Source organism: Pelophylax lessonae, assembly GCF_965119305.1.
Source record: "Pelophylax lessonae genome assembly, chromosome: 4".
Taxonomy (NCBI): Eukaryota; Metazoa; Chordata; class Amphibia; order Anura; family Ranidae; genus Pelophylax; species Pelophylax lessonae.
This window is the reverse complement of record NC_138771.1, coordinates 268,585,521-268,602,337: the sequence shown is the minus strand read 5'-3', so window position 1 is coordinate 268,602,337 and position 16,817 is coordinate 268,585,521. Positions and strand designations below refer to the sequence as shown.

General features: G+C 39.3%; 1 protein-coding gene across 1 annotated transcript in view; it reads left to right on the top strand.

Annotated features, from left to right (window-relative positions):
* The window catches only part of IRAK3 (interleukin 1 receptor associated kinase 3), a 33,567-nt gene extending 29,669 nt beyond the window's left edge, over nt 1-3,898 (top strand). The window contains exons 9-10 of the mRNA XM_082256494.1: nt 3,149-3,313; nt 3,414-3,898. Of these exons, the coding sequence (XP_082112620.1) occupies nt 3,149-3,313; nt 3,414-3,818 (570 nt within the window). The 3' untranslated portion in view covers nt 3,819-3,898. The remainder of the gene's footprint in view (nt 1-3,148; nt 3,314-3,413) is intronic.
* Nucleotides 3,899-16,817: the final 12,919 nt, after the last annotated feature.

Below are 16,817 nucleotides of genomic sequence, written 5' to 3'. Positions count from 1 at the left end.
CTAAGCACACCCTCTCTTGCCTGTATGCCTGAGCAAAAGGCAGGTGGACTCCAGGAAGTAAATGCTACATGAATGATCTGCCCTTAGTCATGATGGCCATGGCCAGAAATGTTTGGGGGTGTTTTTTAAAGTTATTTTCAAAAAAATAAAGCATGGAAACATGGATGGATGGGGGAGTTTGCTTTAACAACTTCTGGACCGGAAGATTTCCCCCCTTAATGACCAGGCCATATTTTGCGATTCGGCACTGCGTTACTTTAACAGACAATATTTTTCACTTTCTGCTATATAACATTCCCAAATAAAATGTAAAAATCAAAATTTTTTAACATTTTAGGCCAATTTGTTTTCTGCTACATATTTTTGGTAAAAAAAAAATCGCAATAAGGGTATTTTGATTGGTTTGCGCAAAAGTTATCGCGTCTACTAACTACGGGAAAGATTTATGTCGTTTTATTTTTTACTAGTAATGGCGGCGATCTGCGATTTTTGGTGGAACTGCGACATTGCGGCGGACAGATTGGACTCTGACTGACACATTTGGGGGGACCAGTGACATTACTACAGTAATCTGTGCTAAAAATATGCACTGTTACTGTAATAATGTCACTGGCAGGGAAGGGGTTAACACAGTAAGTGATTAATGGGTTAAATGTGTACCTAGGGGAGTGTTTCTAATTGTGGGGGGGGGGGGGGGTTGTGGCTTGTGAAATGATCATAGAGACCCGTGTTCCTATATAGCAAGATTACAGGCACTCTGTGATCATTTCAGAGAGAACGGTCAGCTGTGTTTACAACAGCTGCCCGTCCTTCTCTGTCAGAGGGGAGCGATCGCGGGTGTCAGGCGGCAATCGGAGCCGCCTGCCCCTTGCATCGTCATCCCCGCTGCCGAGTGGGGGTGGGCGTTTGCCCCCTTGCTGCAGGCACGCGACCGACGTATACCTACGTCGGTTTGCGCAGGGGGGAGGGCTGCCTGCCGCAGTATAACTGCTGTGGGCGGTAGAGAAGTGGTAAATTATTAAAAATTTATGAAATACCGCTATTGGTTTTTGGTGCTCAGATAAAGTATAGTTCCACTTTTTCCTACCACTTTCCAGCAAGAAAACAGAAATAAAAAGGGGCAGGAAAAAGGATGTATGTCATAGTTTATTAGCATGAAAAATATGGAACATGGTTTTTTTTTTTGCTTCCTAAGCCACTTTTTCAGTGACATACCTTTAATTAAAGGGCTATATTATCACATTGTTCTGTATTTGTACGTAATGTATAACATGAATTCTATATGTAATTGATATGTGCTTTTAGATATGTACATTAAGCTGACCATATTTGTGTCCAAAAAATATATAAAACATAGAAACATTGTTTCTCTTTCTAGCTGAACCCTATTGAAACAGCTGAACTCACATATGAAATACTGTACAGTATATGGGTTCTGTTTTACCTTTCCTAAGAATTTTTATTAATATCCACCCAGCCCTGAGATTTACACAGTTCTGATACACAGCACAAGGGAGGAGACCTGATTTTCTATAATACTGGCTCCCCCCTAACCTGTGACTGTACAGTCAAATGAGAAAAAGCAGACTTATGATCTCATCTCTGTCACTCTGCTCTGTCCTCCTATCTGCATGTTTTTCTGCATGTTCTTTTTTTAGCACAAGCATTGAAGCCATAAATATGTTCCTAGTATTACACCTCCCTCTCCCATCCAAGTCAAATTCAGGTACCTACAAGGATTTAAATATCATCTTAATGGTGTATAATTTTTATTCTTTTATTTCTGCCTATAGTTCAAGCAAAAGTTAAATCTTTCTCAAGCAAGAGATTTAAATAGCCTGTGTTCTAATCTACCAAAGATTTTTTATAGTGTTTCTCTGTATCCCTTCATACTGGCCTATAGTAAAAATAGGTCATTATTTGACGTTTAATACCAGTGTTATGGCAGCAGATAGCTGCCATAAAACTGGTATAATTTTTTTACTATGGCCAATTCTGCATTAGATATAGTGTCAATTTTTTACTATGGCCAATTCTGCATTAGAGATAGTGGTCCTGCAGAAAGATTCACCATGGGATCACTTTTAGAAGCGACAGGAGGAGTATCCCTCCTTCCACTGCTTCCTGATCATTCCCGGGCTTACCCGAGCCATTGGTAAAGCCTGAAAGCGATCCAATGTGGCCGTTTGCTGGGATGTTGAGTGAGACCAGGATGACTGCCACTCATCTCTATGCCCTTGGAGGACTGGAGCAATGTCTGTCATCACTTCTGGTTCTTGGGCCAAAACAAATATTTTTTTTTTCTTTTCTTTTGCTTTTAAATGTAAATGAGAGATTTTTTTTTTTTTTTACCGCAGATCTCTCAATAAAGAGGACCCGTCAATATTTCTATTACAAGGGATGTTTACATTCCTTGTAATAGGAATGAAAGTGTTAAAAAAATATTAAATAAAGGGACAGTGTAAAAATAAAATATAAAAAGTAAAATAAATAAGAAAAAAAAAATCCCTGCATGCTCGCGAGCAGGAGCGAACCCATAAGTTACACCCACATATGTAAACAGTGTTCAAACCACACATGTGAGGTGTTGCTGCAATTGTTAGAGCAAGAGCAATAATTCTAGCACAAGACCTCCTCTGTAACTCTAAATGGGTAACTTGTAAAAAAAAACAATTAAAGTGTTGCCGATTTTTAAGTACCAGAGTTTGTCACCATTCCACCAGTGTGCGCAATTTTAAAGAATAACATGTTAGGTATCTATTTACTCGGTGTAACATCATCTTTCACATTAGACAAAAAAATCGGGACAACTAATGTGTTTTTTTCATTCATTAAAGTCTATTTTTTACCAAAAAAATTGCATTTGAAATATTGCACCAATCGCCATTTTATTCTCTAGGGTCTCTGCTAAAAAAAAATGTATAATGTTTGGGGGTTCTAAGCCATTTATTAGCAAAAAAATACTAATTTAAACTTGTAAACAAAAAGTTCCAGAAAAGGCCTGGTCAGCAAGTGATTAAAACTCTTTTTTCTTACATACTTAAGCAGTACATCAAGGGTGTTTGGTAGAAGGAGAATATCCAGTATACTTATGATTGTGTTTTCCGGGGCACCTCTCTTTAAGGAAACTTGTTTTTTTATTTAACAGAGGGAAATTTTTTGGGAGCAAATGGAAAAAAATGGAATTGAGTATCCAGTCCATTTTAAGGATTTGAAAACGAGCAAGTGGCCTTCCTGTATTATGAAAAATCTTCTGCGTGTATCCATTGATAGTACAGAAGTGCGTGCCAGACGAAGGCCCACAATGAACGAGGTGAGGGGTTAGGTCCCTGTGCCCTTATTATGAGCTGATGGTTATTATTTTCTTAGAATTTGTTTTGAAACATGAAGATTAATTGTTAATGTTCATTTAGGTTTTGAAAATAATTGAAAACTGTACAACTTCTGAAAACCCTGCCGAAGACCATCCAAAGTCGCTGATGTCCATTCCACCTTCCATATGGCCTGTGCCTAAGAGACAATTCAAGGTTCCTGTGGAGACAGATGAAACCATGGACGATCCCAATAATATATATGAACGAAATAAGGAAATAGAATGTGGCCAATCACAGGTGTCATTTTTAGGCAACATTAAAAAGGATAGGCCTGCAGAAAAAGTTAGTTCTTTGTTAATGCAAAGCAAAACTGTATTACATAATATTTCCTTGAATACACCAGGTAGAGTGTATACAAGCAGGCCAGTGGAATGCAGCTGCTCATTTGAGCCATACAGCGGAACCTTCTGTGAAGAGTGTGTAGCAAATGGTTTCAGCCAGTAAAAAAGGAATGTTGAGTAATATTCGATTAGAAACAAAATTACCAACACAATACAGTAGTATGATATATATTGTATCTGTAATACAGATGTCAAGGTATGTTAATATTAACAGAGAATGTGAACTTTTTAACTTTACTATGAAGAATATGACATTACTTGCTAGATTCTTTCTGTGATTTCATAGACAAATTTATATCATTTCAATAGAATTATTTATTGTGGCATAGCAGGTACAGTTGTGCTGCATGGGATACATTCATTTGTGAAAACATCTTTATGTTCTTCTGTCCAGTGGCTTTCAGTTGAGGGAAGTTAGACTGTAGAGGATTTTGAGAATATGCTGCTATGCTGCTTTGGAACGTGGGGGTACAAGAAAAAAGGGAGATTGGAGTTTTGGTATAGAAGTATGAAACGCAGTTTGAGAATTTAGCTGGGAAATGGGATTGAGCTTTTACCAGAAGAGTGTGTTACCCAGAAGATATGAGATTTAATTTACCTCAGACAATATTCGGGTTAAATGAGAGTTTGTTGACCATGAGTGAAACCTTCAAAACAGCAATATTAGTTTTATTGGCAACATATTACACATAAACTCATAAGGCAACAAGTGGTAATTTGTATTACTTCATGTTATTAGCAGAGCAAATCCCACATGCCAGCAAACAATGGTCTTTATCTGTAATTTCTTCAAAAACAATTATCTTGTGTATAAATTATTTGAATGTATCTTTGTTATTTATATATATAAGCTAATAAATACATTTTGTGAGGCTCGGTTCACATATATGTGATGCAGGAAGGCTGCGAATTCGCAGCCTGTTCCCGCATCGCACACGCACCCCCGGCAGTTCACACTGCCATATGCGATACGCTGGGGGTGTCAATGTAATCTTAACGACACCCCCAGTTTGATCGCATATTGCAGTGCGATCGTGCAGTTCGCACAGGATCGGATCGCACAAGTGTGAACCACTGTGCGATCCGATCCTGATGCGGCTGCAAAAATGCCTCCTGTGCGTGTTTGCTGCGGGAGCGATGCGAATTTAGCCATACAGTTTGTATGGCTAAACTCGCACCGCACAGCTGATCGCATGTAATGTCGGAGCAGTGTGCTCCGACATTACATGCGAACCCCGCACACGCACAAGTGTGAACCGGGGCTAAAGCATATATAGTTTACAAGTACATTTTATGCTTAAGTTCAAAGGCAATTTGTTTGAAAGAACCCCAACAAGTACATATAAAATACTTTTTTTTTTTTTTATTTTACCTTACCACTTTGCCCATCTTAATACATTTGACCCAGCCACCAATAAAGTTGTTCAATATGGCAAACTTTGTAGAGAATACCATTGATGGATGTTTTGTCCCCTATGCAAGAATACTTATTGGGCTCCCCCATTCAGCTAATGCCCAAAAATATATATTTTTTATTATAGATAGAGATAGATAGATAGATAGATAGATAGATAGATAGATAGATAGATAGATAGATAGATAGATAGATAGATAGATAGATAGATAGATAGATAGATAGATAGATAGATAGATAGATAGATAGATAGATAGATAGATAGATAGATAGATAGATAGATAGATAGAAATTTCTCAGGGTCCATAATATGCAACTAGGGTCAAACACCCCCTTCATTTCAAGCCCAAATGTTTCCAGGAGAAAACTAGAGAAGTATTCTGTATGTCCCAAAGGTGCTGAGGCAGGAAGTGATGAAGGTGCAGGATGCCCAACATCACTTAGATATTACAAAAAGTAAAACAGAGCACCCTAAAGAATGCCCCCTGTATCTCACCTGCCTTTAAAGTCAAAATCTGATTCATATTGTAATATGGGTTATCCAAATATACTACACAGCTGCAGATGCAGTTTTCTTTCAGACTCTTTCTCTTTTTCACTGAAACTCTTTAAAGCAAAACTCCATACAAAAGGGGAAGTTCCGCTTTTCCGCCTCCACCTCCCCCTCATCTCCCACTTTAGGACATCTATTTTTTTGGGGAATGAGGGCTCTAGTTTTGATAGGTAGTCACTCCCACATCCGCTCAAATCATACAGCAACCCGCCTTTTGCATTCAGCCCTCTGGGATACATCACAGGTCCCAGGAGGCAGCCGGACCATTCACGCATGCACAGTGGGAAACCACAAGAAGTCAGAGCCTCCAATAATGAACATGGACCTGAAGACTGGGAAAGAATCGGCCTGAGTAAGGATGGCACTGGATTCCTTGACAGGAAAGTGTCTTTTTATTAAAATTCAGCAGCTTCAGTATTTGTAGCTGCCGACTTTTAATTTTCTTGGGGGGGGCTTAAGATCCTCTTTAAGGTACTGTTTGAACAAAGCAAACATTAAGGGGGGAGGGGTGAGGCGAGTCAGTCCACTGGCATGGCCTCTGAAACATGTCAGTGATTAATGGAGGTTCAACAGTAATTTAGTTATTTAGCACATAGCACTGGCCTACCTTTCCACATGAGCATGGGATAATTTTGCATCCTCATCAGTTCTCCCAGTGATCCCATCAGCATTACTATTCTGCCCAACACTCTTATTCCTGACTATGCTATGAGAGATTGTCTTGTAACTGGTGGCATGTCTGGGTGCTCCTGTGGATATGCCCTGATCAAGTAATTTCATTGCGAGTACAAATATATTATTTTTCATTTATTAAGGTGGGTACACAGTACACACTATAAGAAAATCAGGCGAACGATCGTCCGGTTTTCCTCGATGTATCACAGCAAATCGAAACCGAGGATGGAAATAATGTCTGAAAATTCTCGTACATTTTTTATTGTTTCTGATCATCCGCAGTTTTTGGTATCTGACTTTTTCTTACATGAAAACCATACGAAAACAGTAGACATTAAATGAAAATAGTTAATTCTGTTAACATACAGGAAACATTTTGTAATCTTTCTCATAGTGTGTGTCCAGGTTTAAAGAGGTTTTATCTGCTCTATCCATTGCGCTGTTTTCATTTTTATCTTCTAAATTGCAAGCGGAATGCACCAGAAAGCAAGCTGTGTTAATCTATCAGCACACACCCAAACATAGCCTGTTGACATAGGCTCTAACACATAATTAGGGATAGTACTTTTCAATTCCCAATGTTAAATGACATCTTTATGCCTTTTAAATATTCGCTTCCTCATAACACATCATTTAGCTATCCGGTAGCTATTTATAACTATTTCATTAATGTTTAGAGTTTACAAATGAAGCATTTCATTATTGGCTTCAAATGTTGAGTTATTATACTCGTGATAAGTATTTTATCTCACATTAAGTAACTCAGTCAGAGGTCTTTTGTAAAAATAAACAATGATGACAGTTCCCATTAGTGAGAGCACAATGTTCTAATATGTTTTTCCTAGAAGCTTCATACAGTAACAAATACCTATATTACTGCCAAAACAATGGATGTTTTGATGGGGTTCAGAGATAGAGAGCTAGCACAGGACTTTACAGAGTATAAGGCTGATATGCTAGTACAGAGACAAAACTAGAAGAGTGCCTCATGTCAAAGCTATAAAGTGGGGTACACACTAGTAGAAAATCTGCTGAAAATTCCCCTCCGAGGTAAAATTGTACGATTTTCGGCTAGTGTGTACACCACTTTCAGCAGCCTTTGCCGACATTTTCAATGAAAAAAAACGGAGGGACAAAATTACATTTTTTATTGTCCGTCCCCCAGACGACCAATTTTCGTTTAATGTGTATGCAGTACGTCCGCGAAAAATCGGATACGAAAGACCAAATCGGACGAGAAATTTCGTGAACATTATGCACTATCAACTAAAAATGGTTATGACCTCTGAGCATGAGGGAGAAAAAAACGGAGGATATTTCGTCTGATTTTCATCAAGTGTGTACAGGCCTTTAGGCTCCTTTTACACAGGAGGTCCCATTAGGTCTGTCTATCAGTTTTTTTTAGGTGGACCTGATTGAAAGCTCCATGTAAGTTTGGGGGCAGGCACATGTGATTTAGTTTACAGACGCTCTGTCCAGGTCCAGAAAATAACTGAAAAAAGTCTGCATCCTTTTCTATTTTTCTGGACCTAATCATCACGGATAGAAGATAGTCTAATGTGAATGGACACAAACTAGTTTTTACATCCAGCTTCCCATGGATTCAACATGTATAGAGAAAGCTCCAGTTTCTTAAATTAAGCTTAACACTGAATGGATATGGATGTCAAAAACTGAAATCTGTCCTGTTTTGCTCTGATTCACCAGAGGATCTGTTCATGGATCCCTTGATGACCAGACCAGTTAGATCACTATCATTTCTTTTTCTTTTAAAGATGTTTTTTTATTGTATTTGGATGTAATCAAATAACACACCATGTGACAATCAAGCAACAGCATATCTTACAATATACCATGCAAGAAAAACCTATTTAGACGCGTGTCTTTCATTTAAGAAAGACAGAAAACTGTCAAAAGCCATTGTGGTTGGAGTAAAGTACACCTAGAATCACTTGTAACATATCAGATCGAATAGATAATAATGATGCTATTTCCTATCTCCTCCATCTGTGGATGCTGTTGTATAAGGTGAATGATATCATGGAGCCCAGATTTGGTCAAACCTCAACAGAGAACCCTTGTTAGAGTATGTAATTTAAAACAGAGGAGGGTAGAGTTATTCATTTTTTTTTCATTCAGTTAGCAAAGGGGGAGAGGACCATTTTCAGGTATGTAGAATCCATTTTTGTTGGTATAGAAATGATATGTTATATTATATATTATTGAAATGTTATAAAAACAGCGCTACCAGGAATGTGAATAAATAAAAGATGCAATCATCAAATAAATAATACAAAATCATCCAATTAATAAATGTGATAATATATATAAAGTGCACTAGTGGTAACAAAAATGTATCAATTTATACATATGAAGGTGCAATAATATCAAAGTTATTTGCAGTGCTAATGGTACAAAAGTGCTAAATAATGTGCAGTCCAAAAAAATAGTCCACTGAAAATACCAATAAAGTGCTGGGCAAAAAGTGCTTGAAGTGCTCCACACGGTGACAAAGGTGCTTCAAAAGACCCTTTTGGGGATCCACTCACCAGATTTTAAAGATAATCAAGCTTCAAATGAGCAGTGGTTTTCCAAAATACAGCCCATAGGTATGGATGGGTCAGCAAACCTCCAGCAAGCCTCCAGCCTTTAATTACAGTCCCCTCTTGTTCAGGCACTCAAAAAAGTAAGGGAAGGAGCCAGAAATAGCGAAGCCCACAAAATATTTCTTAAATTAGCAAAGATTAAAACTACTCACAAGAGCATAAGGTAAATGCCATGCCATGCATCTGCAATTATACTGTATCGTATTTTGAATGTATCATTACCTATCTGATTGATCCTTTACAATCACAATTGTTCCAATAAATTGTTTATTTTATTTCAACTTATCTTTTTCCAAGAGATCCTTACTAGTTACCTTTAAAGTCCCACCCTTCCTAGGGGGTCTTTTCTTTCCTCTTCTAACGTATTTAGGGATTACGGTAACACATGATCTGAGAACTACCTACATACCTTTTCTAAGGTAAAACAGCGTTGAATAACCACAATAATACATCCAATGCGTCCACTTCCGGGAACGCTGCCGGCGTGCGTTCCACAGAGTATAGGAAGTGACGTGGGGTGGTTGACATCTGCCAGGAAGTACGTCATATTATATATTATTAGTAATATCTTAGCATGTGAGAGAATTTGGCAATCCTCTACCACCCTCAAGAGACATGCTTTGGGGCATTGGAGGTTAGGTAGGCCCAATTCAGTTTCAATTAAATACTTAAAGCAGAACTTCACTCAAAAGAAGAAGTTACGCTTTTCCACCCACCCCCACTTCCTCTTTAACCGCTTGCCGACGGCCACACGACGATTTATGTTGGCAGTCAGCCCCTCACAGGCAAAGCAACGTAGGGCTACGTTGCTAGCCTGTGAGGGTCTAGGGAGCGAGCGCGGGCAACCGGAGGCGCGCTCCCGCTCCCGCGCGGTCACGGACCCCCCCGCGTGTGTGACCAGCGCACCCGATGTCTGCCGGTCACTCGCGATCGTCCGTTAGAGCAGGAGAAAGGCAGGCGGCTAATGTAAACAAGCCGCCTGTCATTCTCCCCTGTGTATGAATAGTGATCATACGGTTCTACTATGTAGGATTGTTGATCACTGTTCATACACCTCAAGCCACAGCCAGTCACAGTTACAATCACGCCCCTAGGGACACACATAACCCCTCCCTCTCAAAAAAAAGTTAACCCCTTCACTGCCAGTGTCATTTTACAGTAACAGTGCATATGTATAGCACTGATTACTGTAGTAATGTCACTGGTAACCCAAAAAGTGTCAAAAAAATCGCAGATCACCGCCATTACGCGTTAAAAAAAAACAACAAAAATGACAAAAATCTTTCCCTTAGTTAGTAAACGCAATAACTTTTGCGCAAACCAATCAAAATACGCTTTTTGCATTTTTTTTTACCAAACATATGTAGCATAAAACAAATTGGCCTAAAATGTTAAAAAAATTAGATTTTTACTTTTTTTTTGGGGAATTTCATATAAAAAAATGTGAAAAATATTGTTATTTTTGCAAAATTGATGCTCTTTTTTTGTTTATAGCGCAAAAAGTAAAAATCCCACAGGTGATCAAATACCACCAAAAGAAAGCTCTGTTTGTGGGAAAAAAAAGGACGTCAAATTCGTTTAGGTACAGCGTTGCACGACCACGCAATTGTCCATTAAAGTCACGCAGTGCCGAATCGCAAAATAGGCCCTGGTCAGGAAGGGGGTAAAATCTTCCGGGGCTTAAGTGGTTAACTTTTGGACATTTTGATAGGTACCAACTCCTACTTCCACTTTCTGAGAGGAAGTTCCTCCCCTCTTTGCCCGCAGTCTTCTGGGACACATCACTTGTCCTAGAAGGCTGCTGGAACATTCAAAAGGTACAGTACAGCCCGCGCATGCATAGTGGAAAGCTGGCTTTGAAGAAACAAGGAGTCACAGCCGGTTTCCCTCACTAAACATGGTGAAGCCTGGGGACCCAAAAAACCAGCAAAGAACCAGCCCAGGTGAGGACAGCCCAGGATCCCTGGATGGGTAAATGTTCTTTTATTAAAAAAGACAGCAGCTACAGTATTTGTATCTGCTGACTTTTTGTTTATTTTTAATTTTTTTTTTTGGGGGGGGGGGACTTAAGATCCTCTTTTCCTCTTTAACTCAGAGCCGTTTCACACTGGGGCGACTTGTCAGGCGACTTGGTCGCCTGACAAGTCACCGTGGGTCGCCTGCCATAGATTAGCACAGGACCCGTTCTAATAGGAGCGACACAAGTTGCTCCGACTTAGAAAAAGGGTCCTGTACTACTTTGGGGCGACCTGCATTGACTTCAATTATATGAAGTCCGTGCATGTCGCTCCGAGGTCACGGTGCGAGCTGTGCACCGCAACTTCACAGGTCGCCCCGGCAAGTCGGGTCGCCTGTATGTGAACCGGCTCTTATTGTATGTGAACCATATTGCATGAAAAAAATGCTTCCTCCTGACCACAAGATAACTGTAAACATTGTTAGTTTCAGCTTAACATTGTTTTATTATTGCTTTTACAATTTTTTTCCCCAGTGCAGTAAAAATTCTGCCTTGTAGCCTAAAAACAAAAATTTACCCAAGCCTGCTTTTGAAGATGCGAAGATAAATGAGGAATTTGGTAACTATAATGAATAATGAATAGAAACAACAAGCAACTGGATGATGTGGAAAATGGAAACTCTTTTTTTTTTTATTGAAGATATTAAAATTTCATTGTATGAAGTGACAAATGGCATTTAAATTCCATTAGAGGGCGCTTTATTCCTGCAAGAGAAAGGGAGTACGAACAGATGCTTGGAAATTAAATATTCTGTATCATGTTCAATATTTTAAGGGCTTTCTGGCAACTGAATGAATTCATCAGACCATCCAACAGGCTTCACGTAGAGGAGGACTGTTGTAATGGTAACAATTGCAGAGCTCATATATAATTATGTTGCCGATATTCAGTTTATTTGTCCATCTTATTGTTAGAATAACTAGCATGGTAGAGTTTTGCCAGGAATTGTAAAGCAAAGTATCATTTCAATAAAAATGAGCTGTATAGTCTCAGTTTGATGAGTTTATTAGTGCAGACTATAAAACTGAAATGATTGTATATTTTGCGTAATAGGCTTTGCTAGCAGCAATAATTGTCTGGCTATTTTTTTCTGCATCTTCAATATAACACAAAAATCAGATGCATCCATTCTGTGTATCCTGAATCAATAAGAACAAATAAACAGCCAAATATTTTATATGGTATGTTTCTAATAAAGCTAGGGGAGTGGAATGCCTGGTTTGTCTCAGTCCTTTTCCCTACTACTTCAGTAAATGAACACCTTAATTTGATCCCCAAATTCCTTCCCTATTATATTAACCACTTCTGGACCGAGCCCATTTCTGACACTTGTTGTTTACAAGTTAAAATCTGTATTTTTAGCTAGAAAATGACTTAGAACCCCCAAACATTATAAATATTTTTTTAGCAAAGACTCTGGAGAATAAAATGTTGTTGCAATATTTTTTGTCACGCAATATTTGTGCAGCGGTCTTTCAAACACCATTTTTTTGGGGAAAAAATATATTTCACTGCATTTAAAAAAAACTAAACAGTAAAGTTAGCCCATTTTTTTTTATATATTTTTTTTTGTATATTGTGAAAGATGATGTCAGGCCGAGCAAATAGATACCTAAGTTACGGTTTAAAATTGCGCACACCCGAAGAATGGCGACAAACTACGGTCAATAAAAATCTCCATAGGCGACGTTTTAAAAACTTTTCACGGTTACCAGTTTAGAGTTATAGAGTAGCTCTTAATTTTTCATTATTGCTCTCACTCTGACGATCACGGTAATACCTCACATGTGTGGTTTGAACAGCGCTTTCATTTGCGGGTGCGACTTCCGTATATGCTTTCTTTCGTGCGCAAGCTCACGGTGACGGGGTGCTTTAAAATTATTATTTTTTTCCTATTTATTTTATTTAATTTTTTAATTTTAGCACAGATTTAAAAAAAAAATAAAAATCTGATCACTTTTGTTGCTGCCACAAGCAATGTAAACATTCCTTGTGACAGCAATAGGCAGTGACAGGTACTCTTTATGAAGGGATCGGGGGTCTAAAAGACCTCAGACTCCTCCACTGCACTTCAATGTATTTAAAATGCTGAAAACTGCATTTTTGAATACTGTCACTTTTTTAAATTCGGCCTTTAGCCACCAAGTAACCCGGACGTGACGCCGCTTCCGGGTTACATCATCCGAGACCCAATCAAAGCCGTTGGGACGGGAGACCCGAGTAGAATCACGGAAGGAGGCCGCGGGGGGGGGGGGGGCGTCCCCTCCCGCTCCCTGGGGTAGAGACCAAATGGCTCCTGAGCTGCATCGGCCGTTACCACCTGAAAGCCGACCGCCAGCTCTAAAAAAAGGTATCGGGATGATGCATGCATTTAGCTGCAGGCATCACCCCGGTTCAACCACTTCTTGCAGCTCACGTAGATCTGAGTTTGCGGGAAGTGGTTAAAGTATTACTAAACCCACAACGGTAAAATTAGTCTGTATATGCAGTAAAGCATGCTTGTTATACTCACTGTGGAACCTAAGGGGTAATCCTCTGCATTGTGTAAAAAGGCTGTTCGATCCTGTCTTCTCTGATCCTCCCCTTCCCTCCTTTCCTTGACTTCTACTAATTTCCTGATAACACAGTCTATGGAGTCAGGCTGCACATGCTCAGTTTGGTGTGTATTGCTAGAAAGATTTTTTTTTTTGTATTGGGAGGGTGCCAATCAGCACTGTCCAGACAGATGGTCAGAGGTCTTGCAGTCTCATAGGACAGTCAGAAAACTCCTCCTACAAACTTTAACCAGTGCTTTGCTGGACAATGATAGAAATCACAAGACTGCTCTAACTGCTGATAAAAAAAGTATTTAGCAGTTTACTAAAATAATTGCATTTCCATGTTCTGTGTACTGTGGGAGACCAGATAGAGTGGAAGCATGGTCCCGGGTTTAGTAACACTTCAAGTACCTTAAGTTATTACCTTTTCTGATATGAACATACACACAATACCTTATGATGCTGGCATTATCATAAACCAAACAGATCACTTGTTAACAATGATTTTATAACTTCTCTTCAAGTTGAGATAAATCCTTGCACCCCAGTGCCAGATTACATACTGTGGAAGTCCCTAGGCATTCAAAATCTTGGGGCCCCCCTTTAAGTTTTCTGAAGGTTTCTCATGCGTTCACTGTAGTGGGATAACATTGAACTAAATAGTGAGCCCCTTGGCTGATAGATGGAGACGACCATCACTACTGTACGTTGCACGTACGTAGGTTGCAACAACTTTTTTTTACAAACTGACAGTTGAAAGAAGATGAGGTTTTATGAGACAAATTGTAATGTGAATCTGATGTCTACGATTTATGTACTTTAGGTTGTTATTAGGCACATTACATTAATACAGTATTTCCTCTATAGAGTCTTTAATTTAGAGACAAATATACATTTTACTGTTTTCAAAACAACAGACAGATATAAGAATAAAGCCACAATAAGATTGGGTAAAGTCGTATACATATTGTAAAAACCATTAAGAGAAAGTCAAACATATGGAGTCTTTCATTTAAAGTTTTTGTTTCTTTGACTTTGTTCACTTTTTATAGCTTTGTAAACAATCTTAAAAGTATCATTGTAATTTTCTTTCAAAATCCAATCAATATTATTTTGATACATTGCCATTCATTGTACTTGTACATTCTTGAGTTGCAGTGGCTATACCGGGTTGATGCCTGCAGCTGTAATTTTGGACCTGCGTTTAGGGTGTCATTAAGTTAATGTAGTACCCTCTAGTATGTGCTACTAGTAGTGAGAATAGGAAAAACATAGCTGGCCTGAGTCATTAAATCTGAGTCAGGGTTACTAGAAGCAGGGGCTGGATAACTCATCCTGCCAGCTCTTTTGTGCCTCCCCCTGTTTCTAGGACAATGGAGAATTTTCTGGACCTAGTGGATGGAGGCTAGGAAGGGCCACTATTTATATTTATAGGCCCTTAGCCAATCCCCAGAAAGGGGCCTGGCAGGAGACTGAGAAAACCCATAAATAGACCTGGGCCATGCAATTGGGGAGTTCAGGTGGAAGATGGAGAAGCAGTGCTGAGGGAGGGCCTTGAGGGACCCCTTACCTGGGGGGGAGGGTTGGAGCTTGGCTGGCTGGCCTGGAAACATCCCACCAAAGGAGGTAGTTGGAGGGATTCAAGCCGAAGAGGCAGCAGAGAAAGCAAGGAGAGACAGTGAGGAGATCAGCACAGTGCAGGGACAGATAAGGGGAGAGACTGCCAGCTGTAACAGCTGCTCTCTTGAAGACAGTAGTGTGCCAAGTCTTCATCCAACCTCACACTGGGGAGTTTCCATGTATGTGTCAGTCAGGAGGACTGGAAAGAGAAAGCAGCCGAGTAGACTGGTGGCAGTCAGACGTGCTAGTATTTCTGCAAGCAGTAGAACTGAGATCAGTGTCTATGAAGAGGCAGAAGGTGGGGAGAGATGCTGTTCACTCTACATGTGCTACTTTACCATGGGACTGCAAGTTCCTAGACTTTAATGGGCTGTTGCTAAACTAACTAGAGACTATTAGTTCTCCCAGGATTGAGCCAGTGGACATTTCATCTTCCCTTCTCCACCGAAAGTCAGCGCCATCTTTGTTTTAGCATTGTGTATAGTTTGTATTTGATTCCTGAACTGAGATGCCAACCCCAGAGATATCATGGTACCTGTACAGTTTTTGCTGTGTATACACATGTTGTCTCACACAGATTAGTTTCCTACTTCTGACTCTCACCTTGTAATTAATTACAAAATTACACAAAGTATGCATAAATGTTAACTTCAAAGTGGAGCTACACTCTTTTAGTCAACATTGATTATTTTTAATGCTAATGCTGCTAGCATTAGTAAATAGGAAAATATGTAAAATCAAATGTACTTGATTGAAACTTTTTTTTTTACATTTCTTCAGTTACTTACTGGTTTCCATGCCTAGGCATATGATGTCATCTCAGGAGTCTTCAGGAGGGGAGAAGGGCCTTTCTTAGCTAAGCACACCCTCCTGCCTGCATGACTGTGCTAAGGAGAGATGGATTCCAGGAGTTCTGCCTTTAATCAAGTCAAGTTTATTTTCCAACATAACGTTTCTCATCAACACATGCAAAGCATCAAGATAAATGGTTTCTCTTCAGCACAATTAGCAGTTCATTCAAATGGTTTAATAACCAGTTTATCTAAAACTACAGGGCTCACCAGCAAGTAGTGTTCCAAGACAGCTTCACCTCTCAGGTATGACTCATCATCTGCTTGAGTAAAGCTCCATTCACACCTGTGCATTTTACAAGTGGTCGCTAAAAAATAAATCCTGCATGCTGCATTTTGGTGTGCTGTCAACAAAATGCACATTTTATAGAGTTCAGTGCAATGGTAGCATGCCTAAAATGCATAAAAAAGCACCTAAAACGCACCACACAGATGTAAACTGGCTCTTACACTTTCCCTCTGGAAGTCTCTAATCTTCCCCAATGCTCCTTGCGTTGGAATGTATACAATACTGTAGTTGATCAAGTCAGTCGAGTTTAATATGAAATTTATTGTACACACATGTGGAGAGCATGGCCCATCACAATCTGTACTCTGAAATGACAAAGAAAGTGAGAGGAATATATATATTCCATACTTGAGTACAACCCCTGGGTGAAAAATGTGTGTTCACATTAAAATGAGCTTTCCTGAAATGTAAGTAATATTATTGGCTGCATGGCAAGGATAACAAGGTACATGATTCTTTCTCTTTAAATACAACATACTAAGTTAAAAGTTGTAAGAGAGTAACAAGCTTAAGGGCTCTTTCACACAGCCCATCCGTTG